Here is a 26,064-nt window from a genome sequence, read left to right as displayed (position 1 = left end):
ACTGCCAACCTACCTTACCAGGGCCTCAGGCGGGCTCTGGGTACAGATGTCCCAGAGCCCTGCACAGCTGGGCACCACCAAGGACAGGAGGATGCAGGTCCCACCCCAGCCCCACTCACTCAAGCCCAGGCCACACCCCCACCCGCCCAGGCCGCCAATAAAACAGACTAGGCAGAACCCAACAGGCTCGGCAGTGACACCACGGATGGTACATCACAAGAACACAGGAGGGTCCAGGAGCCACTCCAACCAACAAATGAATCCCCAAAGGCTCCTGAGCAGCTCCTGGGGCAAAGGCGGCCCACACACAGGAGGGCCCAGCGGCCAGAGGCTCCTGGGAGCGGGCGGACACTGGGTCACCAGGCTGGCCGCCCTTCCGGCCCCTCCTGTGACCTGGTAAGAGAAGCCTGACGACCGCCCCCCCCCCAGGGGAGTCTTGCAGTGTAGGCCCTCCCAGCCTCCCCAGTCATGGGAGGGGCCCTGTCCCCAGTGCTGGGTCTTCCAGCAGGATGGGTGAAAGGGCAGTGCGGGAGGGGGGGGGCAGGTAGGGGGTCCCTGTGGGAAAGTAGGGAGGGACCTGTCCCCGAAGGGCCTCAGTATCTAGCAGGGGCAGGGGTCCCAGGGCACAAAGACCCTCTCAGAGGCCATAGTGCTGGAGAATGACCAGCACAGCCTGTCCTTAGAGGCAGCAGGACAGCACCCAGCCCCCAACCCCCGGGGACAGGCGGTCACGCCCCCCCCACCAGCCCCAAGAAGTGCTGAGGGGACACTTCTCACCCAGTGTCTAGTCTGGTCTGCTGCCCCTCCCCCACCTTTGACAACTTCAAGATGAGCCCCCCCCTCCCCACGGAAACGCTCTGGGCAACGCCCCCCCTCTTTGGGGGGCAGAAGGAAGAGGCCAGAGGAAACCACGCCCCCTCAAGCCACCCCCCCCCCCCCCCCCCCACACACACACAGGCCTGCTGGGTTTAATGACCCTTCCGGGTCCACGGATGGGGGAGGGGAGCAGGGCAGGCCACCACGTTGGGGCTGGTAGAGGGGGCAGGTGGGAACCCCGGAGCCCCCCTGGGCTCTAGCCTGGGCACCCCCCCCCGTGGCCGCCATTAACCCTAAGCTGGTGACGCCCACCCCCTCCAGACCCCTCCCCCCCAAGAGCCCTTTGTCCTCAGGCCCTACCCCCACTTTATGACAACCCTAGGGGAGAGGCATTCCCTGGCAGGGACCGGGCGGGGATGGGGGGGGTGCTGGGTGGCCCTTGGGACCTGGATGGGGGGGCAGGGAGGGATCTGGGGCCACACCCTCCCCCCCCATGCCTCCCGGAGAGAGAGGTCACCCGCTCGGCCCAGAGCTTGCAAAACACGGTTATTTAAAGAGTTGTGCAAGGCTGGGGCCCACGGGTGGCGAAAGGGGGCCCTCACTTCACGAAGGGAAGAGGAGGGGGAGGGCGGGACAGAAAGCTGGGGAGGGGGCTAGGAGAGTCCGGAGGGGGCGGCCCGGAGGAAGTGAGAAAAGAAACACTGAAAAGGGAGAAGAAATAAGACGACAGAAACCCCAGTCCGATTTCAAAGGCTTCTTGGAAAGCGGCCGATTTGCATGGTGGGGGGGCAACCCCTCCGGGCCGGGCGACTGAAAACGGAAGATTATTGACAAACCGGCCGCCCGGGGTCCGCGGAACGTTGGAATTGACCAACGCGCGCTCCCCGAGCTTCCTGCGCCCGCTTTTGTGTCTGGGGGGGGGGGCACTGAACGGGGCACGGGGCGCTTTTCCCGGGGATCCCCGCCAGAGAGTCAGAGCCCGGGCAGAGCCCACCCCAGCCGCGGGCCCCGTGGTGTCCCCTCCAGGGGCCCCTTTCTGCCCCAGAGCTGACGCTTTATAAATAAACCATCCAGGCTGGGGAGGGTCGCCAGGGAACTGCCCTCCCCACCCGGCGCTCCCACTCTCCTCGGGGCTCCCGAATAAAACACCAATTCCAACGGGAGTAGATGAAACAACCCCGACCACAGCCCCCCGCGCGCGCATAGAGACCACTTCCTTCCGCTGGGAGGGGGCGCACACGCTCGCGACCCCCGGTCACCCCCGCGCCCGCCCCCGTACAATATGGCAGGGGGTGAGATCTCCAATGGAGTCGCAGAGAAAACCACACCAACTCCGACCCACTGGGATCGCCTTTCCGGCCCTGGACCCCCACCCACGTCCCTGACCAACTTTGGGGAGCCCCCTCATTGGCTTCCAGGGCGCGCGGCGCCCACCCGGGAGAGAACGCGCGATTTAAAAGTCCGGCCCACCCCTGCCCCAGCCTCACCGCGCGGGGCCCGCTCGGGGGGCGCAGGGCCCACTCGGGGGGCGCATGCCCCACGTCTGGCGTCTGGCCCTGCCCCGGCCGCGCCTGGCCTCCAGCCCGGGCCGCGAGCTGCGCGCTGTTGGCTCCCGGCCACCGCCGGGTTTGTGCCGCGCGCCGACTCACCGAGTCTCCAGCCGAGTCCGCGTCTACACCCCCCACCGACCCGATTGGTAAAAGTCTCCCCGCGCGCGGCCTCCCCCGCCCCTTCCCTCCCCCCCCCCCACCGGCGCGCTCACCGCCCCGCAGACAAATCACCGGGTGACAAATCGCTCTCAGATGCAAATACCTCGCCGGTGATTCAGCGCCGCGGCTCGGAACGCGGGGAGGGGTCTCGTGAGGCCCCCTCCGCCTTCCCGGACGCCCCCTCGCCCCCCGCGCTTCGTCCGACGACGCTCGACTAGCACAGGGGTGCTGGGGAAGGGGAGAGAGTGGACGGAAATTTTCACGTCGCGGCCCCTTTAAATGATAATAAATAATAAAAGGGAAGGGGAACAGGGACGCGGTATACCCCGCCCCCTATCTAGGGACAGTGGGCAAAGTGCGCGCCGCGGGCCCGAGCGTACATGATGCCGAGGGCGCAGGCGGGGCTGGGAGCGCCCCAGGGGGATAGGGAGGGGAGGAGGTTGGGGCTCTGTCTGGATGGGATTTGGGGACGCTAGCCTGGTCCGGGACCCCCCCCTCCCCATCTTACCGAGCGCCTAGGATAGACCTACCGGGCTCAGAGTTTCACCCCCGCCCCTTAGACTAAGCAACTCGAGACTTCACCCCCCTAGAGTGGTGCCTCGGTTTCCAAGTCTGTAAAATGGGGATTAGAGACTTGATAAAGGAAGGAGGGAGCTGCGGCGACGGGAAAAGAGAGCGGGGCGGGGTCGGAGGAAGGGAGCGAGGGCCCTGCGATGGGGGCGCTACACGGTGGGGAGGGGTCTGGGAGAGGGCGGGGCTGCCAGGCGCGGGGGCACCGCACTGTCAAAGGCGTGGGGGTGGGGAAGGGCGTCCAAGATACCTAGGAGGGCTCCTCTCGAAATCCTGTTGACCCCTGCCCTCCCACCCCCACCTGAGGTTCCCATCACCTCTTGGGAACCTGACTACCCAAACCTTCTAGGAGGAGAGACAAGATTATCTTCTTGGTAATAATAGTTGAACAACAATTTCCACTTTTAGAGCGCTCGGTTGTGCGGCCAGGTGCCCAAGGCATGAGGTTCACATTTTTGTGTAGCAGAGACTCTTAATGTCCCCATTTCAGAGAGCGGGAAACTGAGGCCCAGGGTCGGTTGGGGGAGGTGGGCTTGGGGTTGTGGACTCAGGTGGGAGGTGTGAGCCCCTGAGGCCACGCCTGCGAGCTAATCGCAGGGGCCCAGGCTCCAGCTCAGATAAGAGCCAAGTGGGAGCATTGGAGGGCCGGCGGGGGCCACCCAGAGGGCCCTCACAGGGAGGGGCCAGAGTCCCTGATCTTTAGGGGGGGTTGTGTGCAGCCCCCCCCACACACACACACACAACGCACAGCATTGCCATCTTCTGTGGGTAGTCCCCCTCTGGACATCACCCGCCCCCATCCGCTCTCTGGGGAATTCCCAAGCCCAGGGGATGGTGCAAGGGAGCCACCCCCAGCCCAGGGCCAGAGTTCTGCCTGCCCCTTTCATTTACCCAGCCTTCCAGCCCCTGGGCTGCCCTTAGCCTAATGACAGCAGGTGGCAGGGAGGCCTCCACCTTGAGGCTATTAAACTGCCAACCCCAGCTGCCTGCCCCGCCCCTGCCACTAGAGGGGCAACAACTGCCCTGCCCGAGGAGGGGGGAGCGTTTGGAGACCCAGGTGAGCTGGAAGAGGGAAGCCACCCTTTAAGGGCCAGGCCCCAGATCAGTTCCAACGTGCAGGAAAGCCCCCTCTCCACCAAAGGGCCAAACCTCAGAATGCCTCCCCTCCCCCACCCCAGGCACGTGCATGGGCCTCCCTGTGTCTCAGTTTCCCCCTCTCTAAAATGGGCCAATTTAAATTTATTCCTCCTACAGTGGTTTTGAGGATGACATTCCCCTCTGGTCAAAGGGAAGGGGTAGGGAGGGGTCTCCCGAAGGGCAGGAAGTGTGCCACTCTGTCCCCCATTTCCCAGAGGGAAGTGGCTGTCTCTAAGTAGCTGGGTGCAACTTCCCAGAGGTGCCTGGCCCGGAAGAGTGAGGAGCTGCAGGATTCCCAGCTGCCTCTAGTGAAGGGGGTCCTATTTTTAGCCCAGCAGGGAGCTGGGAATTGATACCAGATTTGCTGGCTCTACAAGGGACGGGCAGAAGGCCTGGGCTGCACCTGGGTCCTGGCTGTGTGATTTGGGGTTAGTACAAACCCTGCTCTGGTCTCTGTTTCTCAAGCTGGGAAATGGGAATGCTGCGACCCCCAGCCCTCTAAGGTTTCCTGGCCAGACCAGCTTGTGGGGGTCCTGTAAATACAAGCCTGATTCTCACTTAGCCCCTCAGACAGTCACTCCTCCTGCCCTCCATTCAGGCTGGGGGGTGCAGCATCTTTTTAAAAGTTCTGGGACTTCCCTGGTGGCGCGATGGTTAAGAATCCGACTGCCAATGCAGGGGACAGGGGTTCTATCCCTAGTCCGGGAAGATCCCACATGCCGCGGAGCAACTAAGCCCATGCGCCACAACTACTGAGCCTGTGCTCTAGAGCCCGCGAGCCACAACTACTGAGCCTGCGAGCCACAGCTACTGAAGCCCCCACACCTAGAACCCGTGCGCTCCACAACAGGAGAAGCTACCGCAATGAGAAGCCTGTGCACCGCAATGAAGAGTAGACCCCGCTCAGCCCCGCCCGCCGCAACTAGAGGAAAAAAGCCTGCGCGCAGCAACGAAGACCCAAGGCAGCCATAAATTAATTAATTAATTAAATAAAATAAAAATTCGCCCAGATCACAAACTGCCCTCCTTCCCACATATATTCCCCCTGAAACATATTTCTGCCTCAGGGCCTTTGCCCTGGCCATTCCCCTGCCTGGACCACCCTTCCCCAGCTGTGCTTTTTCATTCAAACTGGAACCTCACATCACCTTGTTTTATCTTCACCCAGGCTCTTCTGTTCAAAACAGCTGCAGTTGTTTAACCTCCTTAGCCTTGATCACGGCTGGTTGCATCTCCAATCCTGAGGTTGGGCCGGACACATAAATGTTGGTTGAACGAATGAATTCATGGGTCCCCTTCTGTCCTCCCTCACCCCATGGTATTTTTGGAGTCTGTCTACACAGAGGTGGAGGGCAAGTTAACTATTCACCATCTCAATCTCAAAAAAAAAAAAGGAAAGAAAAAGAAAGACCTGAAGGGGATGCTGGGCCCAGCCCCAAATCCCAGAACCCCGACTGGCCTCCAGGTTGCCTTGTCCCTGTGAACCGGGGTCTATGAAAATGTAATTATAACTTCTTTTAAAGTAAGAAGAGAAAAGCAAGTATAATTATAAGGAATAGATAGTCATGAATCCAGCCTAAAGTAATTGGTCACTATACCAACACAGCTGCAAAATAGAATTTTTAATATTTTTTCATAGAAGGGGCCCAGAAGACCCAGAACATTCATAGTGCGGCTCTGCTTGACCCATTTTGCAGCAGGGACACTTTGAACCGCTGGTCCAGGTTGCGATACGCATGAGCGACTCCCCCTAGACCCTGGGGTCTCTCTGTGGGGTGGACCCAGGGAAGCCAGGACCATCCGCGGGGTTCGCGCGCCCCCTGCCGGGAACCTGTGGACTGCAGCCGGGGGCGGGGCTTCCGCCGGAGGCCGCCAGGGGCCGCCGTCTCACCTGTAAACGAACTTCCCGGGTCGGACGGGGAAACGGAGGCCCGCCGAGCCCTTCCTGTGGCTCCTTAGAAATGTTCCGGGGTAGAGTTGCCGGACAAAATACAGGACTTGTAGTTACATTTGGATTTCCAATAAACAACGAATAACTTTAAATGTATCCCAAATAAATATTGCACAGGACCTAATGATACTAAAAGTTTTTTCACTGTTTATCTGAAATTGGAATTAACACCTCTCCCGACCCGCCCGGACCCCCGGGGCTTATCCCCATGCTGTGGCTTCGGGTCCCACCCCCACCTCACCCCCTCCCAGTTCAGCTGCACCAGCTGAGCTCAGGTCACATTTCCTGGTCTCACCTCCTCCAGGAAGCCTTGCTGGAATCACTGCCACCAAGGTCAGGCTCACAGTTACTCACAAAGGGCACACATATCTCCTTCGTAACCTTTCTCACTGCTATTATTTGCATCTCTCTAGGTAGTTCGCCACTCACTGGCCCCTTTGCTAGACAGGGGCTCTGTGTGGGTAGGGGTCAGAGGGTGCCTCGTACATAGAGCCTGGCACGCAGAAGGGGCTCTGAAAACTGCCCAGCTGAACAGACTTGAGGATAAACCAAGGGTCTGCAGTTTTGGAACGATACGTCTTCCTGGATGTCCCTTTAAACCCTTTAACTTCATTTTTAAAAAAACTTTTTCGAGATCATTGTACATTTTTTAAAAATATTTCTTTAGCTGAGCCGGGTCTTAGTTGCGGCACACAGGATCTTTAGTTGCGGCATGCAAACTCTGAGCTGCAGCATGCATGTGGGATCTAGTTCCCTGGCCAGGGATGGAACCCGGACCCCCTGCATTGCGAGCGCGGCGTGTTAGCCACTGGACCACCAGGGAAATCCCAAGATCATTGTAGATTCTAACGCAGAGATATCTCTCTCATACCCTTCACCAGGCTTCTCCCAACAGTGACATTTTATAAAACTGTAGTACCACATGGAGATCAGGATATTGCAATCGCTACATCCCACCCATGGATTCGTATTTCCCATTTTCCTTGTACTCATGTGTGAGTTTTCTCTGCAATTCTATCAGCTGCGTAGGTTTGTGTCTCCACCACAGTCCAGGGGCAGAGTGGCTCTGTCATAAGTGTCCCTCATGTTGTCCCTTTCCTGTCATCTCCTCCCCTGGCCACCACTCATCTGCTCTCCGTTCCCATATTTTTGTCACCTCAGGGACGTTACAGATGGAATGGTACATCATGTAACCTTCGGGGACTTCCTTCCTACACTCAGCGTCATTCCCAGAGATCCACGCCGGGTGTGTGTGTATCAACAGTGTGTTCACAACTCAGACCTGCTGAGTGGGCGTGGACGGACCACGGGTGCACCTATCGAAGGATGTCTGGGTCAATTCCAGTTTGAGGCTATCACAAATAAAGCTGCTATGATCACATGAGTACACATTTTTGTGTGAACAGAAGTTTTCATTTCTCTGAGATAGGTGCCCAAGAGTCCCTCTGGAACTGTGTTCGGTTGTTTTTGTTTTGCTTTGTTTTTTCGGCCGCACAGCTTGTGGGATCTTAGTTCCCCAACCAGGGATCAAACATGGGCCCTCAGCAGTGAAATCATGGAGTCCTAACCACTGGACCACCAGGAAATACCCTGGTTTTTTTTGGTGTTGTTGTTTGTTTGTTTCAAATTCCTTTTTCACAGGAAATCCTGCCACTCATTCCCTGAGTCGAGTTTTGCGGGATGAGGCGAGGAGAGGGAGGGAGGTGGGCAGGGCCTGTGGGCAAAGGGGAGATTTCACCCTCATGCCCGGCCTGGTACAGAGACCAGGACTTGAAGACCAGAACAAGCGAGCTTCAGGCCAATGTCTATGTCAGAATGGAATGGCCTCCCCTTCTCACATAACATCTTTGCAAATTTGGGCTCTTTGGAGACCTAGGATGTCCCCAAATAATTTGGAAGGATGGGGGCCCTCCAAGAGATGGGCAGTTGTCCTTCAGGGTGACTAAGACTGAGGCCTGCAGGGCCTCACCCTAACCCTCCCCCTGCCCAGCAGGCACACGCAGCTCAACAGACCCAGAGGTGGGTCTGTTCCCCCCACCTTGAATCTGGGTGTGACACTTACAGCACCCAACAATTCGACGTGGAAGGAGTGAGGCTCTGCAGCTCCCACCTCTACTTGGAAGTTTACGCCAAGGCATAAGCCTGACTTTCCCCAGACTGCCATGTTGGGAGGAAGCCCAGGCAGCCTGTGGAGGAGTGCTTGGCTGCCAGCGTGAGACCAAAGCCTTCTCCGGCCTTCCTGGTCCAGCCGCTAGGTCGGCTACTCACTCAACACCACGTGGGTCACAAAAACCGCCCAGCTGAGCCCGCTCACTCACCGAATCGTGAGTGGTAATACACTGATGCTGTTCTATGCCTCTCTGTTTTGGGGTGGTTTGTTACGTACTGCTGATCCTGTGTCTCCCAGGGACGGCTCTGTGCACTGTGCTCCAGGGAGGCCCTATTTATTCAATGACACCCATTATTTTCCAGCCAGGATTCTGGACGCTCACCTGGTAGCAAGAAGAGCACCTTTCTATCAATTTTAAGATGCACATCGTGTTCACTTTTTAACATCTCTGAAAATGGCATGAATCTTACAATTTTACAGTCAACTGCAAGGCAGTGTGTGAAAATGTCTATCGATACTTCCTTGAAAGTTCCAGAAAGTGCCGTCAGCAAACCATCTTCAACTTCAGGAAACACAGAGATAACGATTACAATATCAATAGTGGCAAAGCTTTACAAGAGCTCAGAACATTCTCACTATGATGAACATGGACAAAAATAAAGACATTCATAGCAGAATTACAGCAGCTCCTGTTCCAGAGGGGCTCATCTTGATGCCCCCAGAGAGGGCTCAGAGAGGGGCAGCGTGCTCCCTCAGGACACACAGCCTGCGCGGCCCCAGCCCACCGCTGCCTGGCTTCGGGGGCCTGGCGGGGGCCTGGTGGGCGGTCAGGCGGTGCAGCTCGGTTTGGGGGGCGGCCGGGTCCGAGGGTCCCGACCGGCGGGGCCGCCGGGGAGCGCAGGGGCAGACGCGGCGGAAGGCCTGACGGAAGTGGGAGCCCAGGAAGGCGTAGAGCAGGGGGTTCAGCGCCGAGTTGCTGTAGGACATGCAGTGCGCCCAGATCTTGAGCGCGTAAGCTGCGTAGCTGCGCGGATGCCAGGCGCCCGCCGGGCCTAGCGCCTGCAGCACCAGGAACAGCTGGATGGGGCCCCAGCAGGCGGCGAAGAGCAAGACCACGGCCGCCACCAGCCGCGAGACCTTGGCCCGCACAGCGCCCGCTCGCTCCGCCAGCAGCTGCCCCTGGGGAGGGGGGGAGGGGGTATGAGAGAAGGCGAAGGACCGGCAGGGGCGACACCCAGGGCTCTCCGCTACTTGACCCTCTTAAATTCCGCCCCCCCGCGCCACCCTCCTCAGATGCACCTCACTCCCCCCTACTGTGCCATCCCCCCATCCCCTGCCCGGCCGCGCCCCCATCCACCCAGCCGCGCACCTGCAGGGCGCTGTCGCCGGGCGCGGGGCGCACGGCGGACCGGCCCAGGTGGCGCAGCATGGCCCCGTAGCAGGCGCAGGTGGCGACCAGCGGCAGCAGGTAGAGCGCCAGCAGGTTGTACAGCGCGAAGGCGCGCTCGAAGGAGCGGCTGGGGAAAGCCTCGCTGCAGTAGGTGCGCGGTCCGGGCGAGAGGCGATGTAGGGCGAGAACCGGCGCGGACACGGCCGCGGAGCCTGCATCACAGGCCCGGCTGAAGGCCTGGCCCGGGGGACAAGGGGCGCGAGGGGGCCCGGGCCCTGGTCTCCCCGGTGCCTCTAACCCCGGTTAGGGTTAGGGTTAGGGCAACGGACATGGAGCGCCTCCCAGGCGCGCGTCTGCCCGGGTCCCCGCCCTCAGTAGCCCTCGCAGGGAATGCCATTGCGTCCATTTCCCGGATGAAGGAGCGAGGTCCGGGGAGAAGCAGTGAGTGTGTGTGTGGAGTGTGAGCCCAGGGCACGAAAACTTGTCCCCCCTACCCCGTGCGGCCTCCGCGCTGCACTCACCCGCCCAGATACTGAGGCTGACAGCCAGCGCCAGGTGGGGCGTGCGGCGGTGCAGGGCGCGCAGCGGGAACACAGTCACGTACCAGCGGTCCACGCTCATGGCGGTCAGGGTGGCGCACGTGGCCTGCACCGAGACCTGGGAGGGACGGGAGCCCAGCGTGTGGCCCCCTGCCTGGTCTGGACCTTTCCCTGTCTGCGCCCTCCTTGCGGGTCCCCCACCGTCCAGCCACTCGAATACAGGCAGGACCTGTCCCGGGAGGGTCTCCAGGGCCCACAAGTTGAAGGGGCAGGAGAGGAGGGGCTGTCAGAGAGGAGCCCAGGGTGGTGGGGGAGGGCGGAGTCATTAGGGGTAGGCTGAGGCCCCCAAGACTGAGACCAGGAGAGGCAGATGCATCCTAGGATCCCGAGACGGGTGGGGCAAGAAGTGGCAGGGCTCCGAGCGCCCGCCACCCCACTCCCCGCCCAACCCCCATTGTCCCCCGTCTTCCTCCCTCCCACCCAGTCCAGGCTCCACCTGCTCCAGCCCCACCCACCCACCCCCAGACTCTGTCCCCGCCCCGCCCACCTCCACGCCCCGCCCACACCGACTCCTCCCCCTGGCTCGCGAGCCCCTTCCCCCAGCCCGCTTGCCCCCAGCCCACGCACCTGCTGGATGTAGTTGAGGAACTTGCACATGAAGTCGCCCAGCACCCAGGCGGGCAGCGGGTAGAGCAGAGCGGTGAAGGGCACGCAGCACAGCAGGAACGTCAAGTCTGTGACTGCCAGGTTGGCTGCAGGCGGGGGACGCGCGGGTGCTAGATGTGGGGTGCATCTGCCTAGCCGCCCCAGCGCCCTGGCCCAGCCCACTGGGCCTCGCCTTTGTCCCAGTGACCAGCAGGGTGGCTCGCGAGGCCCCCAGAGAGGTCCCAATATCCGTGGGCAGAGAAGTTGGGGCACCCTCCTCTCACCCTTTTATGTTTCATACACCCCCCAGCAGGGGCTTCATAGCTGTTCAAGTAGCAATGGACCCTGCTCACCCCTGTGGGGGTTGCGAGTAGGCCCCCGCCCCTCTGAGCCTCAGTTTTCTTACCTGAAAATTGGGTAGAGTGGTGTTGCCCAACAGCCAACATAGAATGGAGAACACTGACTGAGTACTCAGCCGGGTAGGGCACCCCCATCACACAAATGTGTAAACTGAGCCTCTGGGGCAGAGGGCGCAAAGTGGGGGCCCGCGGGCCACGCGGTCTTTCCCCCACTCCTTTTATTCATCGGACACCATGTTATAAGAACCACATTTCAATCGGACATCTTCCTTGAGTGGCATGGCCAGCGCTCCATGGGCCACACTCTCCAACCTCCCTTTTAACTACTCCGGCCACCGTGGAACCCTCCAACGCCAGAGTTTGCGACCTCCAGCTCAAGGTACAGGGACAATAGGGAAAGGACAGGGAGCCCTGCAGGGGAGAGATCCCTATCTAAGAGGACTCCGACGCACCGCTAGGGGCGCCCCTGGCCACTCCGCCCTCGTGGCGACCCCCGGAACGGCGCGCAGGCACCGCGCGGCGCCTGGGCGCTCACCGATGTAGAAGTTGGTCACCGTCCGCATCTGCTTCTGGCGGCAGATGACGAAGATGACAAGCGAGTTCCCTGCCAGGCCCAGCAGCATCAGCGCGCCAAAGAAGAGCGGCACTAGCCAGGCGTCCACGGGCCACGGCGCCGGGGCCGGGCCGTCCGAGTCGTTGGCGCCACAGCCGGGACAGCTGGATGCGTTGGCCAGTGCCCACCAGGACGCGTTGGGCCCGGACGTGGCCAAGGAGCGCATTGCCGCCCTCTTCCTCCCAGCCACCCTCTGGGATTGCGCCCAGGGATGGGGCAGTGACTCTCCTCCCGGCTGCCCTCCTGGGATGCGCCACAAGGTCTGGAGCGCGGCTTCGCTGGACTCCGTGGATTCTCCGCTGGCGCTCAGCCGCCGCGCGTTTATACCTCGCATCCCACCGTGTCCCCGCCTTCCCGCCTCTCCTGCAGCCGCTGGCCACTCCTGTGCGGCCTGCGGTTCACCAGCGCAGCACCCTTCTCTCCCATTCCCTCCTCCCCCCCCCCCACCTTGGGGGTCAGGATAAGAGCACACGAGGGGGGAGGCTGGAGGAGGGGCTTGGGGCGGAGCAGGGGTGAGGTAGGCTTCCCACAGGCTGCTGTGGACCCGGGAAGGACCGATCCTACCCCAGGGGAGGGAAGGGTAGAGACCCACCAGCAGGAAAAGCAGGGGGACAAAGCTACAGAGTCTAGGGAATGAGGCAGAGGTCATGACTTTGACCTTCCATGGGGCTGGGGCTCCCGGTGGGTGGGCCCCACCTGGCGGTGAGGTCAGCCCTCAGAGGTCCTCTGTATCTGCTGCCAGGGTTTGCCCCAGGACACTGGCGAGCCATGGAGGTTCAGGGCAACAGAAGGATGCCCGGGATCTTGTGGTTAGAAGATGCCTGTTCTTAACCTCAAACAAAACAAAAGAAGAACAAAAAAGGAACCAAAACTCAACCTCCCCAGGACTTTGCTGCGAATCAGACCCCTTGAGAGTGTCCACCTCCCACCTAACGGGCACTGATTGGCAGATACCAGCACGGGGACACAGACACCTGTGCTGCTGGTAGTGGGAACCAGGTGGAGGGAAGTTTATAAAGGATAATGTTGATCCCCAAACCCACACCCAGAAATGTACCCCAGATACTAGCCTGTGAGGCATGAAACAGGGCACTGGGATGTTCTAAGTAGCAAAAGAAAAGATGATGCCGTCTGTGTAAAAAAGACTAAAAGGGGGAAAAGAAATGAATAAATATGCGTGGGCATCAAAGGGCATCACATATCTCCAGAAGGAAGTACTAGGAGCCTGGGGGGGAGACAGGCTTCGACATCATTCTTGACAATGGCCTAAAAATTCAGAAAAGGAAAAAAAAGTCCCTTTGGGGTGGTAATGAGGGCCAGGTTAGCATGAGGAGACCCAGGGATACTCCACGGGCATGGAGGAACTGTCCTGGGGAGACTGCTGAGTTGAGTGGGCCTGGGAGAGAACTCAGCAGGGGGCTGGACCTTGGAGGGGGCCTCGACGGGGGTGGGGGGGGGGTTGGCAGCAACGGCTCATGGACTGGCCCAGGGTCTGGGAGGGTGTTAGGAAGGTGATGACAGGGACTTGGCAGTCCAGTGGTTAAGACTTCCCGCTTCCACTGCAGGGGACACAGGTTCGATGTCGGGTCGGGGATCCCACATGCCAGGCTGCGAGGCCAGGAAAAAAAAAGAAGGCGAGGACAGGAATGAGTGAGGCCCCAGAATCACGGCAAGGCCCAGGCTACGTCCTGTAGAGTTAGCACATCTGTCGAGCAGCTGGTCATCATGGGCCAGAGCCGCAGACCAAACATCCCGGCCCCCAGATCCCCCGCCCAAGCACTCCCCCCAGAGGTACCATCTCCCAAGTTGTATCACCTTGATTTTTTCATATTTATCTACATGAGGTCACACACTGTGTGCTTTCTTGGGTCTTGTAATAGTTCCTCCTCCTTTTTCTTTTTTTATTTTATCCCCTCTTGCTCTTTATACGTTAAAGCAATCGGGTTGTTTGTCCTGTACAATTTCCACCAGGCTGGATCTGGGGGTTGCATCCCTGTGGTGTGTCTTATCGTGGTCCTAGTTCCCCATTTTTCTTTTTTTAAATTTACTTATTTATTTATTTAGTTTTGGCTGCGTTGGGTCTTTGTTGCTGCACGCGGGCTTTCTCTACTTGCGGCGAGCGGGGGGCTACTCTTAGTTGCGGCGCGCGTGCTTCTCACTGCGGTGGCTTCTCTTGTTGTGGAGCACAGGCTATAAGCGCACGGGCTTCAGTAGTTGTGGCACACGGGCTTAGTTGCTCCACGGCATGTGGGATCTTCCCGGTCCAGGGCTCGAACCCATGTCCTCTGCATTGGCAGGCGGATTCTTAGCCACCGCGCCACCCGGGAAGTCCTCCCCCCCCCCCCCCCCCACACACACTTTTCTTGTAGAATGAAGGGTGGATTCTAGATTCTAGAGCAGGTTTAATTCTCTGTTCTTAACTCTCGGGTCAAAAACCAGGTCTGTCATCAAAGGGCCCCCCCACCCCCGTCTCATCGGTCTGTCCCTTCTCCTCCACCTCTATTCTGCTCCTCCCCCCTTCACCTAGTACCCTGCTCTAGCCATTCTGGATGCCCCAGGGCCTTTGCACTGACTGTTCCCTCTGCCTGGCATACCCCTCCCACTTTTGCAGGCTGCCAGTCCTCTTTCCAAAGGTCTCCACTTCCCTAGCCCAGGGCGGGGAGGTCCTGTTCGATCACTGCTGGATCCGGAAAGCACAGCCCCCACCCCAAGGACTGTGAGCATTTGCTAAATGAATAAACTCTAAAAGTCAGAAGGAGGTGGGGTTAGCTTTGTTCTATTTTTAGAGAAGAGTAGATTGAGGCACCCAGCCAGGACTCCAGAGGCTGCACTTTACAGAGGACAGGGAGGGGTCTGGTGGAAGGAAAGCCCTGTTGGTGCCGGGTGGGGGTAGCATGGGTCATTTCATCTGTCCAAGCCTCTGAAAAGGACGTCCGCTTCCTTCCTCCTTCCCCAGGACTCAATTTCGCCATCTGTCCCCCTAGGGCTGGGTGCCGTGCCCACAGCCCCGCCTGGGCGCAGGACAGGCGCGGTCTTCTGCCCCGGTTTCCCCGGGGCTGGGTGCCGCCCCCTCAGTGTCCCCGTCCGTGCCTCGGGGTTGGGTGTCCCCGGCCCGCAGCTCGGGCTCGGCCGGGACGTGGCCGCGACTCCACCAGGCGCGTCCAGCCTCCAGGCTCCGCCCCGCCCCGCCTCCGGCCTCCCGTCACTTCCTGCCCGGCCCAGAGAAGGCCCTGCCGGGCGGCGGCGACAACAGCAGCGGCGTGCAAGCTATGGTGGCGCTGGAGAACCCGGAGGGCGGCCCGGAGGAGGCGGCGGCGGCGGCGGGGGTCGCCCCGGGCGGGCGGCGGACGCTGTGAGCGCGGCCGGCGGGCGGGCGCGGCGCGCTTCCGGGCTCCGGGGTCCCCTCCTCTTACCCCCTCCCGGGCTGCAGCCCCCGGCCCGCCCCGCCCCCTTTCCTGGGGGGTACCCCACTCGGGTGGAGCGGGGTGGTGGTGGGCTTTGTTGTCAGTGGGTGTTTCCCGGGGAAACCCCATCCCCGTACTTCCGGGCCTTTGCCGGGGCGCAGGGGGCACCCCCGTGTCCGCGTGTGCAGACCCCCGGCGCCCGAGCTTCGGGGGTCCCGGGCGCCGCGTCGGGTGAGGCGGTGCCGCTGCGCGCGGTGTACCCGGAATCCACGCTGGTGGTGTTCCGGGTATTTACCCACTTGCGGCTGTTCCTGTCCCCCAGCTGGGGATTTACCCCCCAGCCAGTCCTGTGTATCCGGCGGGGTTGTGAGCCCCCCACTTCCCGGTGGACGCGCTCTTTGTTTTTCTCCGGGTAAATACCCAAATGAATGGGGGGCTTACAGACCCGGGCCAACACGAGCCTGTGTGTCCTGGGACGTGGACTGGAGGCAGGTGGGCGGCCCCATATGGGTATGCCCCCCTCCCCCCAGGTTCGCAGGTCTCTTTCTAACCCGAGTGTTGGTGCAGAAACCCAGGTGGTCCACCCTGGCTGCTGGGGTTTCATTTCTGCTTCTTCGTGTGCCCTTCCTAGTGGCCCCGGGCGGGCTGTTACCCCTTCGGTGCCTCGGTTTCCCCATCTGTAAAATGAAATAACAGCGGTCCTCTATTTAAGGGTCTGGGGTCAGTGACCCTGCACTTGGAGGTGCCCAGCAAAGCGGAGGGTCCATTCTTTAATAATTATCTTAAATAGTTCACTATTGTAGGTGTTTTGTTATTTTAAAATAATTTTCTCATTTTGGTATTTTGTGATTGCTTTATTATTATTATATTTGTTATTACTTTATTGTTATTATTACCCAGAAGCTGTACTGGTCTCTACAGATGTGGTTATTTAAGGGGCCTTAACCCACTCGAAGTGGGTATTTACCTGCCAGGTGGGTCCCTCCAACCTGCCCCCATCCCCCCTCACCTCCATTCCCGGGGCGGGAGAGGGTGGCTGCTGCTCCTTCTGTCTGCCCATCCCAGCCTGAGTCACCTCCGCTCTGAGCCCTCCTTGGTTTCCTGCTAGAGAAAGTAGGTTCCTCTTTGGCCTGTTCCTGGGGGAGGGGCAGGTGCCAGAGAGAGGGTGTGTTTGCCTAGGGGAGTGGGTGTTAAAGGCCCCATCTCAAAACCCTCAGGGAGAATTGGGGGAGGCAAAGGAACCTGTCCTCCCCAAACCCAACCTGACTTAGCAGCTGTTTCCACTGTCAGGCCTGTCCACCCCTGTTGGACGCTGGCCCCTGCCATGGTGCAGACATTTCCCAAGGCCTGCTGGGTCCAGGAAGCCTCACATGCCCCATCTGGGTGGTCAGTTTCCCCATCTGTAAAGTGGTCTCTTTGGGTGGCTGGGGAAGCAGATGAACTGGCCCTTGGGTGAGTGTGTAAACAGAAGTTCGGGTATTCATTCAACAAACAGCTATTGAGCACGTGCTGTGGGCCAGGTGCTGGGGACACAGGAGCAGCCAAGAGGGACCTTGTCCTTATCGTGCGAGTTAGTGAAGGAGGTGAGAATTCAGGAGTAAACAAGTATGAGGACGGGCTGGTTTCTGATGCTAACCGGTGAAGCCGGAAACGGGGCTGATTGGGCTAGTTGGGGGGTGGGGCAGTTTCTCCCAGGAGGTAACTTTTGAGCTGGGACCAGAAGGAGCCAGAGAAAGGGTTCTTCAGGCAGGAGGCTGAGCACATGCAAAGGCCCTGAGGCGGGCTGTTCCAGGTCAGCTTGTGATGCAGTAAAAGGGCCCTGTGCCTGGAGCAGGGGCAATGAGGCGGAGAGAGATGGGTGTTGATGTTCTGATGTGGATGTATATTATATAAAGTTTATGCTGTCCTCCACCCCTCCTCCCCAGCGTTTATTACAAATCTGCTGCCCGCTCCGCCTGCCCACTCTGTGGCCCCAGGCTCCTGCTGGAATCTCCTGGAATCAGAGAGGGTAGTGAGGCCCCAGGAGGCCGTGGGACCAGGCAGCAGACCTGCAATGCCAGGCCGGGGAGAGGCTGGGCCTTGTCCTGAGGGTGCTGGGGAGCCACAGGTGATGGTGGAGCAGGTCAGGGAGCAGCTGGATCTTTAGTCCAGTGGGCTGTGGTCTGAGGGGTCCAGCGAGACCTGAGTTTGAGCCCCTCTGACCACTGTGGCCCCAGAGGGAAGCAGGAGGCTGAATGGTTCAGGGGAGTGGTCCTGTTCAGACCAGGTTCGAATCCTGGTTCCGCCCGGGTCCCAAGGTGACAGGGAGCCCCATTTCGTGGAGCCCCATGTCCTGAGGGCCCGAGCTCTCTCACTGAGTCCCACCCTGCTCTGAGGTTCCCCGACAGCTCCCCCCGGATGTGGTCCTGTTATCTGCCCCGCCAGGCCACCGTCCTGGCCTCCGTCCATCTGCGGGGTGGAGATACAGGCCCTGGAGCCACAGCGAGGCCGCAGCTGAATCTGGAGCTTGGGGTGGGGGTGCCTGGGCCTCAGGAAGATTGCGTCCAGCCTCAGAATTGTGGGCTCTGTACTGACTTGAGTTGCCCTGCCCTGTCCCAGCTGCCCTCTTTGCAGCTGTGGGGTCTCGGGATAATGACTTTGCTCCTCGGTTTGCAAATCTGTATAACGGGCATCAAAACAATAGTACTTGCCTCCTGGGGTGATGGTGAAGGCAATCGCTTAACCAGGCTGTGATCAATGGTGTGGCCCACGGGGTGAGCTCCCAGTCACAGGAGGAAACCGAACAGGTGGCAGCTTGGGGAAAGGTGTGTGTCCTGGTTCCTCTTGGCTCTGAGTGCCCCCTCCCAGACCAGCAGGGGCCATCGCTATCCCCACTTTGCAGAGAAAGAGCTGAGGCTTCAGGTCACACAGTGGAGCATCCGTCGTAGCTGGGATTCAAACTCAGGGCTGAGCTTCCAGGCTCTACCCCTGCCTGCGTGTCTCCTAGTCTCCTATTTTTTTTTTTTTTTTCTTTTCCTTTGGCTGCACTACGCAGCTTGTGGGATCTTCTTTCCCCGACCAGGGATTGAACCCTGGCCCCGGCAGTGAAAACGCCGAATTCTAACCACCGGTTGTGTGTCTCCTATTGTGCCTGCATGAGTTTACCCATCAGATAATTTTTCATAGATTTTTGCCTTAAGTGTCATCCGTGGAGCCTGCCCCACCCCAACCTAAGACAGGGCTGAGTCTCGTCAGCCTATTTGCTTCGTGATCAAGATGTAACAGCCTTTCTGGCCAGGGCAAAAAACTTAAGGCTGGGGACTCTTTACATATGTATAGACCTTGGTGAGTGTGGGCTTCAATCCTAACTTCTTTGAGGCACCTTGTCCCACTGTCCTAGGGCTTCATGGCATTTTCTAGCGCCTGTTTGTGGGGCAGGGGTCATGCTTCTCTGTTTAATTTGTGGCTTAGGAACTTTGAACACTAGGAAAGTTTGAGTGGAATTCTGGACTCTGGGTTCTACTCAATCTTGGAATCGTGAGATTTTGCTGGAGACCTGATTGGGCAGTTATTTTTTTGAGCATCTACTGTATGCCAGGCAGGGCTACAGTGGACACCAAACTCTGCCCGCATGGAGATCACGGTGGGTGGTGGGCAGGGTGGTGGTAGAACGTGTGGCCATCAGGAGAACAGAGCAGTGAGGGGGCGGGTCCCCCTGAGGAGGTTTGAGCAGAGGCCAAAAGGAGATGGGAGTGAGCCATTCGGAGCCTGGGGTGTGGGCACCGGGCGGGGGCACAGCTGGTGCAGAGGCCCAGAGGCCGGGCTGCCTGGCGGGTTGGAGCGGAGGCGCAGGGGGAGGAGGAGGGGGAATCCTGGCACCCTAGACCCTCTTAGGCTGAGTCCACCACCGGCTCCCCAGAGTGAGGGTTTCTGAGCCGGGTGGGACCCTCCTCTCAGCCTGTGGTCAGGGGCTGACCAGGGAGGAGGCCCTGCAGCTTCTTGCCCGGAAGTTTCCATTCAATATCCCCCCCTCCCTCCTGCGTGGCCGTCTGCTGCCTGGCCCTCGGGTCCCCAGCGGGAGGCCCGCTAATCCACCTCCAGGATTAGTGCTCCGGGTGGGGGTGGGGGGAACCACTCTGTCCACCTCCCCCATCCAGCAAGGGGGCCCCTGGGGCGTGAGTCAGGTGGGCCGGGGCATCACCTTAGCGCCTGGGGGCCGTTTTCTGGGTTATCTTCTGTTGGAAGCGTGGGGTTGGGGGTGAGGGGACGCTGCATCAAATGAAGTCTCGGGAATCTCCCAGAGGAGGGAGACTCGGCCTCACCGGCTTGCAGCTCAGACCTGGAAGCCTGGGGGCGTGGGCAGCAGCTCTCTTGGCCTCCCACCCAATGTGTGGCTCCCCTTCTCTGACCCTCGGTTTACTAACCTGTCCTCAACGGTCCCTGCTTCCCGGGTGATGTGACGATGAGACACAGTGACATTTTAAGGGCTGCACATGTGATAGGGGGTGAGCTTCCCATTGTGGAGGGAAACCAAGCAGGGGATGGCTGTGAGAGAGTGGCGATGGTAGGGTTGTGCCTGGGCGTCCTGGTCTGTCTTGGCCCTGAGGACTGCCCCCTCACACCTGGCCCACAGGCCCCTTCCGGGCTGCCTGCCCGCTCTAGCCAGCTCCCAGGTGAAGAGGCTCTCGGCCTCCAAGAGGAAGCAACACTTCATCAACCAGGCTGTGCGGAACTCAGACCTCGTGCCCAAGGCCAAGGGACGGAAGAGCCTCCAGCGCCTGGAGAACAGTGAGCAAGGGTCGATGGGCGCCTCCTGGGGGCTCCTAGGCCTCAGACAGCAATGGTGTGCATGTTCTGTTATCTGAGCCTGGCCCTGAGCTGGACGAGAGGGAGCTCTGGGCATTGGAGCTGGGGCTTTAAAGGGGGTGTAGGAGTTCAACAAGCCAAGCCAGGGCTAGGTAGGAGGAGTTCTGGAGGCTGGATCGTTCCTGTGCCTTCTGGGAAAGACAGCTGGAGCGTGGAGGAGGGGAGGCTGGTGAGAGTAAAGGCCCTAAATATAGAGGTGTGGGGGAGGAAACATGGTCCTCTGGACCCCGTGGAGCCTGGCGGGGGGGTGGGGGGGGCTCGGGGGGGGGCCTGAATGCAACCCCCAGCCCAGAGACCGTCTGTTTCCATCTAGCCCAGTACCTCCTGACCCTGCTGGAGACAGACGGAGGCACACCTGGCCTGGAGGATGGGGACCTGGCGCCCCCCGCAGCACCCAGCATCTTTGCAGAGGCCTGCAGCAACGAGACCTATGTCGAGGTGGGGCCCAGTATCCTGCCCTGGGTTCCCCCGCCCACCACCAGGCACTGCCTATGCTGGACCCTGTGCCAGGAGCACCCATCCCCTCCCTGGTCCCTTGATGAATACCCTGGGTCTCCTTCCAGCGACCTGAAACCCACCCACCCCAGAACCTTCCAGCACCCGTGGTTCATCTGCTTATCACACTTGGAATTACTGATGGGATTGGGGGCGTGTTTGGTTCATTTCGATTCCCTGCCCCACACAGGTGGGTCCGCAAGTGCCCCACGAACTCCTGGCCGGCCCGGTGGTCACATGTGTGCACAAGGAGTATTTCTGTGCACTTGTGGCCCCCCCAATGTGCATTAGCCAAATGGGGAAACTGAGGCTCGGGGGCTTGCAGTCATTAGTAAGGGCCTGCCTGCCTCTCTTCCAGGTCTGGAACGACTTCATGAACCGCTCTGGGGAGGAGCAGGAGCGGGTTCTCCGCTACCTGGAGAACGAGGGCAGGAGCAAGGCGCGGAGGAGGGGCCGCGGGGAAGACAGGCGGAGAGGTGGGCCTGGGTCGGGGGTGGGGAGGGCGGGGTCAGGGCAGGTGGGGAGGAGCCTGGCGTGTGGGCGGGGCCTGCGGCTCACTCCCACCTCTGCCCCACTGCATGGACTCTTGCAGAGGACCCGGCCTACACGCCGCGCGAGTGCTTCCAGCGTATCAGCCGGCGTCTACGAGCCGTTCTCAAGCGGAGCCGTATTCCCATGGTGAGTACCAAGCCTGGCCTTGGCCTTGTCTCTTTCCACTTGCTTGGTCTCTTTTGAAGGCCCTTTTTCTCAGCTTCTCAATCGGGCGGGGTGAGGGGAGACCAGTAACCCAGTGAACGTGGTGTGATGGAGCAGACAGGGCAGGATATAGACTAGTGAGATCCGAGTGCAGGACCCAGGGCTGGGCAAGGGTTCTCCTTGAGGGTGGGAGGGACAGGGGCAATGAAGGTGGGTTTGAAGGATGTGTAGGAGTTCACCAGGCCAAAGACTCAGAGATTCAAAGGTTTGGATGTGTCTTGAGTGCCTGGTATCCTTGGAAACGGTTAAGTAGCCTCATGTAGTGAATCAGAGGCCACATTTGAACCCAGGGCTTTGGGCTCCAGAGGCTGTCATGGATGTGGGGGGCCTGGACATCTTGGCTGACCCCTGGGCCTGCTTCTCCTGCAGGAAATGCTGGAGACCTGGGAGGAGCGGCTGCTGAGGTTCTTCTCTGTGTCCCCCCAGGCCGTGTACACGGCCATGCTGGACAACAGGTGACTGGGTGGGTGGGGGTGGGCGCCGTGAGCTACCCTGGTGTCTGGCTCTGGCCACTCAGCATCCATTCCCTGCAGCTTTGAGAGGCTCCTGCTTCATGCCATCTGCCAGTACATGGACCTCATCTCAGCCAGTAAGTGCCTGGCGGCCCCTGGGACCCCAGTTGGCTGATTCAGTCTGGGGGAAACCAAGGCTGGGCTTCCCCGGGGTCTGCTTACCCGGTGGCAGGCTTTGGAAGAGGAGGGACAGCGTGAACACAGAGTGGGCAGTGCGATGCTGCCTTGATTCATCAGAAGCACCTGTACCTCTGGCCCCACGATGGACGATGCTGTGCACATGGACTCCCCTCCACCTGCATCTTCGGGGCTGGGGAGAGAGGGGCCTGTGCGGGGCTGATGAAGCTGGGCCTCCAGGGACCCCAGTGTCTGCAGAGTTCGCATTTAGCTGTAGCCCCCCTCCACTGTGCCACACATGTGACTTCTGGCAAGTCCCTTCTCCAGCCTGTGTGCCCCTTTCACGATGGGAGTGATCTTGGGACACAGCCCACCCCCACCCCCCCATGGAGGGTCCTCGCAGACCCTTGCTGGCCCTCGGCATCCCATCGGGTCCTCTGTCTCCACGCCCGTCTCTCTGCCTCCTGCCTGGAGTTGCTGAGGAGACAGTTTCCATGGCAACCCCAGGATGGTTCCTCTCAGGCTGCCTGGGAGGGAGATGCAGCCCCCACACTTGCTTTTGTTCCCACTGGCTCAGGATGGAGGGGCTGGACTGGGGGTGCCTCTCTGCGGGTGTGGAGCCGTGGCCTGAACATAGGAGGTGGGGCCTGGCAAGATGGGGAGCAGGGGAGAGGGAGCCGCCGGGCCAGAGGCTGGGAGGTGGGCCCAGCTTGGGTTGTGTATAGCTATGGTTCAGGTTTTGGGGTGGCGGGAGGTGGGTGAAGGGAGGTTGGTGGAGCCTGGGCCACCGGGGGCCTAGGTGATTCCCTCTGAGGGCAGGGATGGAGGTGGGAGACCAAGGGTCAGGGCGGGACCCTCATTCAGTCCCCTTGGCCTCGGGCCAGTGTGTCTCGGTGGTGCGTGCGTCTCTGTGCGCGTAGGACACAGGATAAGTAACGGGAGAGGAAGGAACAGCTCGAGCTGCTCTCAGCGCCTGGCTTGGGACCTGGGGGGTCGGGTCAGCCCAGCTCCTGGGGACCTGGGGCAGGACAGGCCGAGGGCTGGGCTCCTGTGTGCCACAACCCTCGCCTTCCTCCCTGTCTTGCCTGTCCCCCGGCAGGTGATGACCTGGAGGGCAAGCGGCAGATGAAGGTCAGCAATCGGCACCTGGACTTCCTGCCTCCGGGGCTGCTCCTGTCCGCGTACCTGGAGCAGCGCAGCTGATGGCGGCCCTGCCCCCGGCCCCGCCTCCCCAGTGCCAAGACCTCCCGTAACATCACTGAAATATCTTTATTATTTTTGGAATTTTCCCTTGGAAACGTGCTCTTCCCCTTGGGGTGGCTCCCGCACCGCACCCCTTCCCCGCCCAGCTTTCCGGGTTAAAGCTGGCGGCTGGGCTGCCCCGCGCGAGCACAATTCACCCTACTCCCGCCCCGGGGCCTGGACTCGGGAGGAGATGCCTGGCCTGGTCACTTCCCTGTCCCTTCCTGGGTCAGCGTTTTTGGCCCCGTGTGAAGCTTAAGCGAGGAGGGAGAGGCTGGGTTTTTATCATTTTTAATGAATTTGGCGTGATTTGTTGTAGATTTTTAAATTTCCCTTTTGCGAAGAAAAACCAAAAACTTGCCCCAAGTGATAAATTGGGGGGCTTCATTCCAGTCCCTGCTTGACCCTCTCCCAGTTTTTGGCTTGGGTGGAGGGTCTCTGGGGCCCTGCCCCTCGCCCTGGGAGCATTACATTTGGTGTGTGTGTGTGTGCGCGCGTGCGCGTGTGCATGTGTGTGCCCCGCAGCCCAGGATGGAAGCTGCGTCTTAAAAGCTGGTGTCACCCTCTTTTTGGAATGTGTGTTGCCCTCGCCACTCGCCTTTGGTGGCTGTTAGGGCCCCGTCTGCTCTGCACACCCCCCTTCCTTCCTACTGAGGATCTGGGACTTCCAGCCAGAAGCCTCTACTCTCAGACTGTCCTGTTCCTCCCTCCATGTCCCCTTGCCCCTGCCCCCAGCCTGGCTCTGGGGTGTCCTCGTGCTGGTCACCCTGGCCTGGCACAGGAAGCAGGGCTGGAGACTGCACCCCTGCCCTGCACCCCCGTGTGTGTGGCTAGTTGTGCTTTGGGAAAGGTGGAGCGTTCAATAAATTTCTGGTGCTCTGGTCTACTGCTGTGGGGTTTTCCTTTGGGGCAGGGCTGGGGGCACGACAGGCACTCACGATGCCCTTGTGTCCTGGTCATTGAGGGATGCAGGCCTCAGGGGATGAAGCTTGGTTCTGAGTGACAACCCCCGTGGAGGCAGGTGTGTGGGGAGACTCTGTTAGGAGTGGCCCGGCCCTTGGCTCTGCTGCCCTGGCTGGTCCCCTCCCAGGTGCCCAGGCTCAAACCCCAGCTCTGCCACCTTCCAGCTGTGTGACCTCCAGAAAGGTCACTTGTGGGACTTCCCTGGCGGTGGTCCAGTGGTTAAGACTGCACTTCCACGGCAGGACTGCGGGTTTGATCCCTGGTTGGGGAAATAAGATCCCACGTGCCCCGTGGCATGGCCAAAAAAAAAAAACAAGTCACTTGTGTGAGCTTCCTGAGTGGCTGAACAAAATACACCACACTGCAGCTTAAAACCACAGGAGTTTATTGTCGCCTGGTTCTGGAGGCCAGAAATGCAAGATCAAGGTGTGGCAAGGCCACACTCCCTCTAGAGGCTCCAGGGAGTGTCCTCCCTGCCTCTTCCAGCTTCTAGGGGCTCCGGCCTCCCCTGGCTTGTGGCTGCATCCCTCCAGCCTCTGTCTCCATCTTCACGTGGCCTCCTTCCTGTGTCTTCCTTCTGTGTGTGTCTGGAAACGGCTGTGCATCCTGCAGGATCCCCCAGCCTGGATTATCTGCTGTTCTCTTGTGATCACGCTGAGGGAAGTTCCCTTCTCACCCGGCCACATCAGGGGTCCCTGCTGCCCACAGGGCTCCTCACTACTGACCTCACCCCTGATCTCCTCCACCTCCCTGAAGGCGGAGTATCTATGTTGATTACTGGAAATTCTACCGGGGAGATTTGTCTCTATTCCCCTGTGTATTTGTTTATTTAACCATTTATATCAGTACGGACGCCTGGGCATTTACTTTCTAGTTTGGATTATAATCCAATATTCCTTAATTTTATTCGTCAGGTTGTTCCAGATTCGGCTGCTGGGAGCCCTGTCAGTGGCTCCTGTGTGTCACTGAGGCACTCCCATAGTTGCGGGGTTTTATTTATTTGAGCACCCTCCTTACTTTCTGCCGCTACAAGACGCAGAGGGCTCCTCTGCATATTCTTGCTTCGTCCTAGAACCAGCCCTTTCGCCAAGGAGCCTGGTTCCTTTCCCTGGGGCACCGTTTTAAAAACCAAGATCTGGGCGCTGGGTGTGCTGTCTTCCATTTTAACAGGCATTTTAAAAGTTCTACACATAGATGCTAAATAATGGAAATCCCAAGGGCTCGTACGGAGGACACAAGGAGATACTTGAGTAACCCGCTTCGAGGCTCTCACCTGTGAAGGGGACCAAATTTCCGGCGCCCAGAGAACGGGCTGGGGCTCCGGGCACGGATGTCGGGTCTCTAGGGGAGTTCACAGCCTGCCTCCAGAACTATTAACGCGAACTCCGTCCTGTCCTGGCCTCTGGCTGGTGCGTGGGTTTTTTCCCCCACCCCGCTACTCCAGCCGGGCCCCCAGACAGCCCGGCCCCCCAACCTTTGCCCAGGCGGTGCCGGTCACCCGGTGCACGCTTCCCTGCAATCCTAGGTCTTTCTGGAAAAGACCTTTCAAACTGGGGAGAGTCCAACAGCAATAGAACCAATTTTTGGAAAACGAATTGCGGATGGGGTTTGAATCCAGAGGGACCCTCAAAGTGTTAAGGAACCTCACTTATAGAACCCAGTTAAAACACCGCGGATACCAGAAGAGAAAAGGCAAAATATGGAACGCTTCACGAATTTGCGTGTCATCCTTGCGCAGGGGCCATGCTAATCTTCTCTGTATCGTTCCAATTTTAGTATATGTGCTGCCGAAGCGAGCACAGTTGCACGTTTGATCCCAGAACTATTTAGAGGGCATAGAATATGCTCTTTTTCACTAAGGGCGAACTCCATTAAAAACCGGTTCAGCCAT

The 26,064-nt window shown here is 59.6% G+C and overlaps 3 protein-coding genes and 1 non-coding gene across 7 annotated transcripts in view; 1 reads left to right on the top strand and 3 right to left on the bottom strand.

The window, feature by feature from the left end:
• Positions 1-2,712, bottom strand: part of ARID3A (AT-rich interaction domain 3A) — a 34,870-nt gene extending 32,158 nt beyond the window's left edge. Inside the window, exon 1 of one of the 3 annotated variants that reach the window (XM_060007255.1) lies at positions 2,629-2,712. The gene's annotated coding sequence lies outside the window, so the exon portion shown is untranslated. Of the gene's footprint in view, positions 1-2,303; positions 2,438-2,465; positions 2,480-2,628 lie in introns of those variants that run through there. The other 2 variants (XM_060007254.1, XM_060007253.1) reach the window with 2 other exon arrangements.
• A 6,012-nt stretch (positions 2,713-8,724) lies between these two features.
• KISS1R (KISS1 receptor) lies at positions 8,725-12,005 on the bottom strand. Its single transcript, XM_060006508.1, has 5 exons — positions 11,762-12,005; positions 10,850-10,974; positions 10,205-10,340; positions 9,663-9,895; positions 8,725-9,472 (listed from the first exon to the last, which is right to left on the bottom strand). The coding sequence occupies exons 1-5, from the start codon at positions 12,003-12,005 to the stop codon at positions 9,023-9,025; spliced, it is 1,188 nt and encodes a 395-aa protein (XP_059862491.1). The 3' UTR covers positions 8,725-9,022.
• A 3,059-nt stretch (positions 12,006-15,064) lies between these two features.
• Positions 15,065-24,088, top strand: R3HDM4 (R3H domain containing 4). Of its 2 annotated transcripts, XM_060007251.1 has the most exons (8): positions 15,065-15,191; positions 19,856-20,010; positions 20,402-20,526; positions 20,942-21,059; positions 21,176-21,261; positions 21,709-21,794; positions 21,873-21,928; positions 23,068-24,088. In XM_060007251.1, exons 1-8 carry the CDS (start codon positions 15,109-15,111, stop codon positions 23,169-23,171), a joined length of 813 nt encoding a protein of 270 aa, XP_059863234.1. In that variant the 5' UTR covers positions 15,065-15,108; the 3' UTR covers positions 23,172-24,088. The 2 variants fall into 2 exon arrangements, with proteins under 2 accessions (XP_059863234.1, XP_059863235.1); XM_060007252.2 differs by lacking the exon at positions 21,873-21,928 and having other exon boundaries at positions 23,068-23,190.
• A 1,778-nt stretch (positions 24,089-25,866) lies between these two features.
• Positions 25,867-25,973, bottom strand: LOC132423806 (U6 spliceosomal RNA). Its single transcript, XR_009519109.1, has one exon. It is a non-coding gene; the product is annotated as a U6 spliceosomal RNA (small nuclear RNA).
• Between the last annotated feature and the right edge of the window lie 91 nt (positions 25,974-26,064).

Source organism: Delphinus delphis, chromosome 3, assembly GCF_949987515.2.
Source record: "Delphinus delphis chromosome 3, mDelDel1.2, whole genome shotgun sequence".
NCBI classification, from domain to species: domain Eukaryota; kingdom Metazoa; phylum Chordata; class Mammalia; order Artiodactyla; family Delphinidae; genus Delphinus; species Delphinus delphis.
Note: the sequence above shows the minus strand (reverse complement) of the source record. Positions and strands in the feature narration are given on the sequence as shown.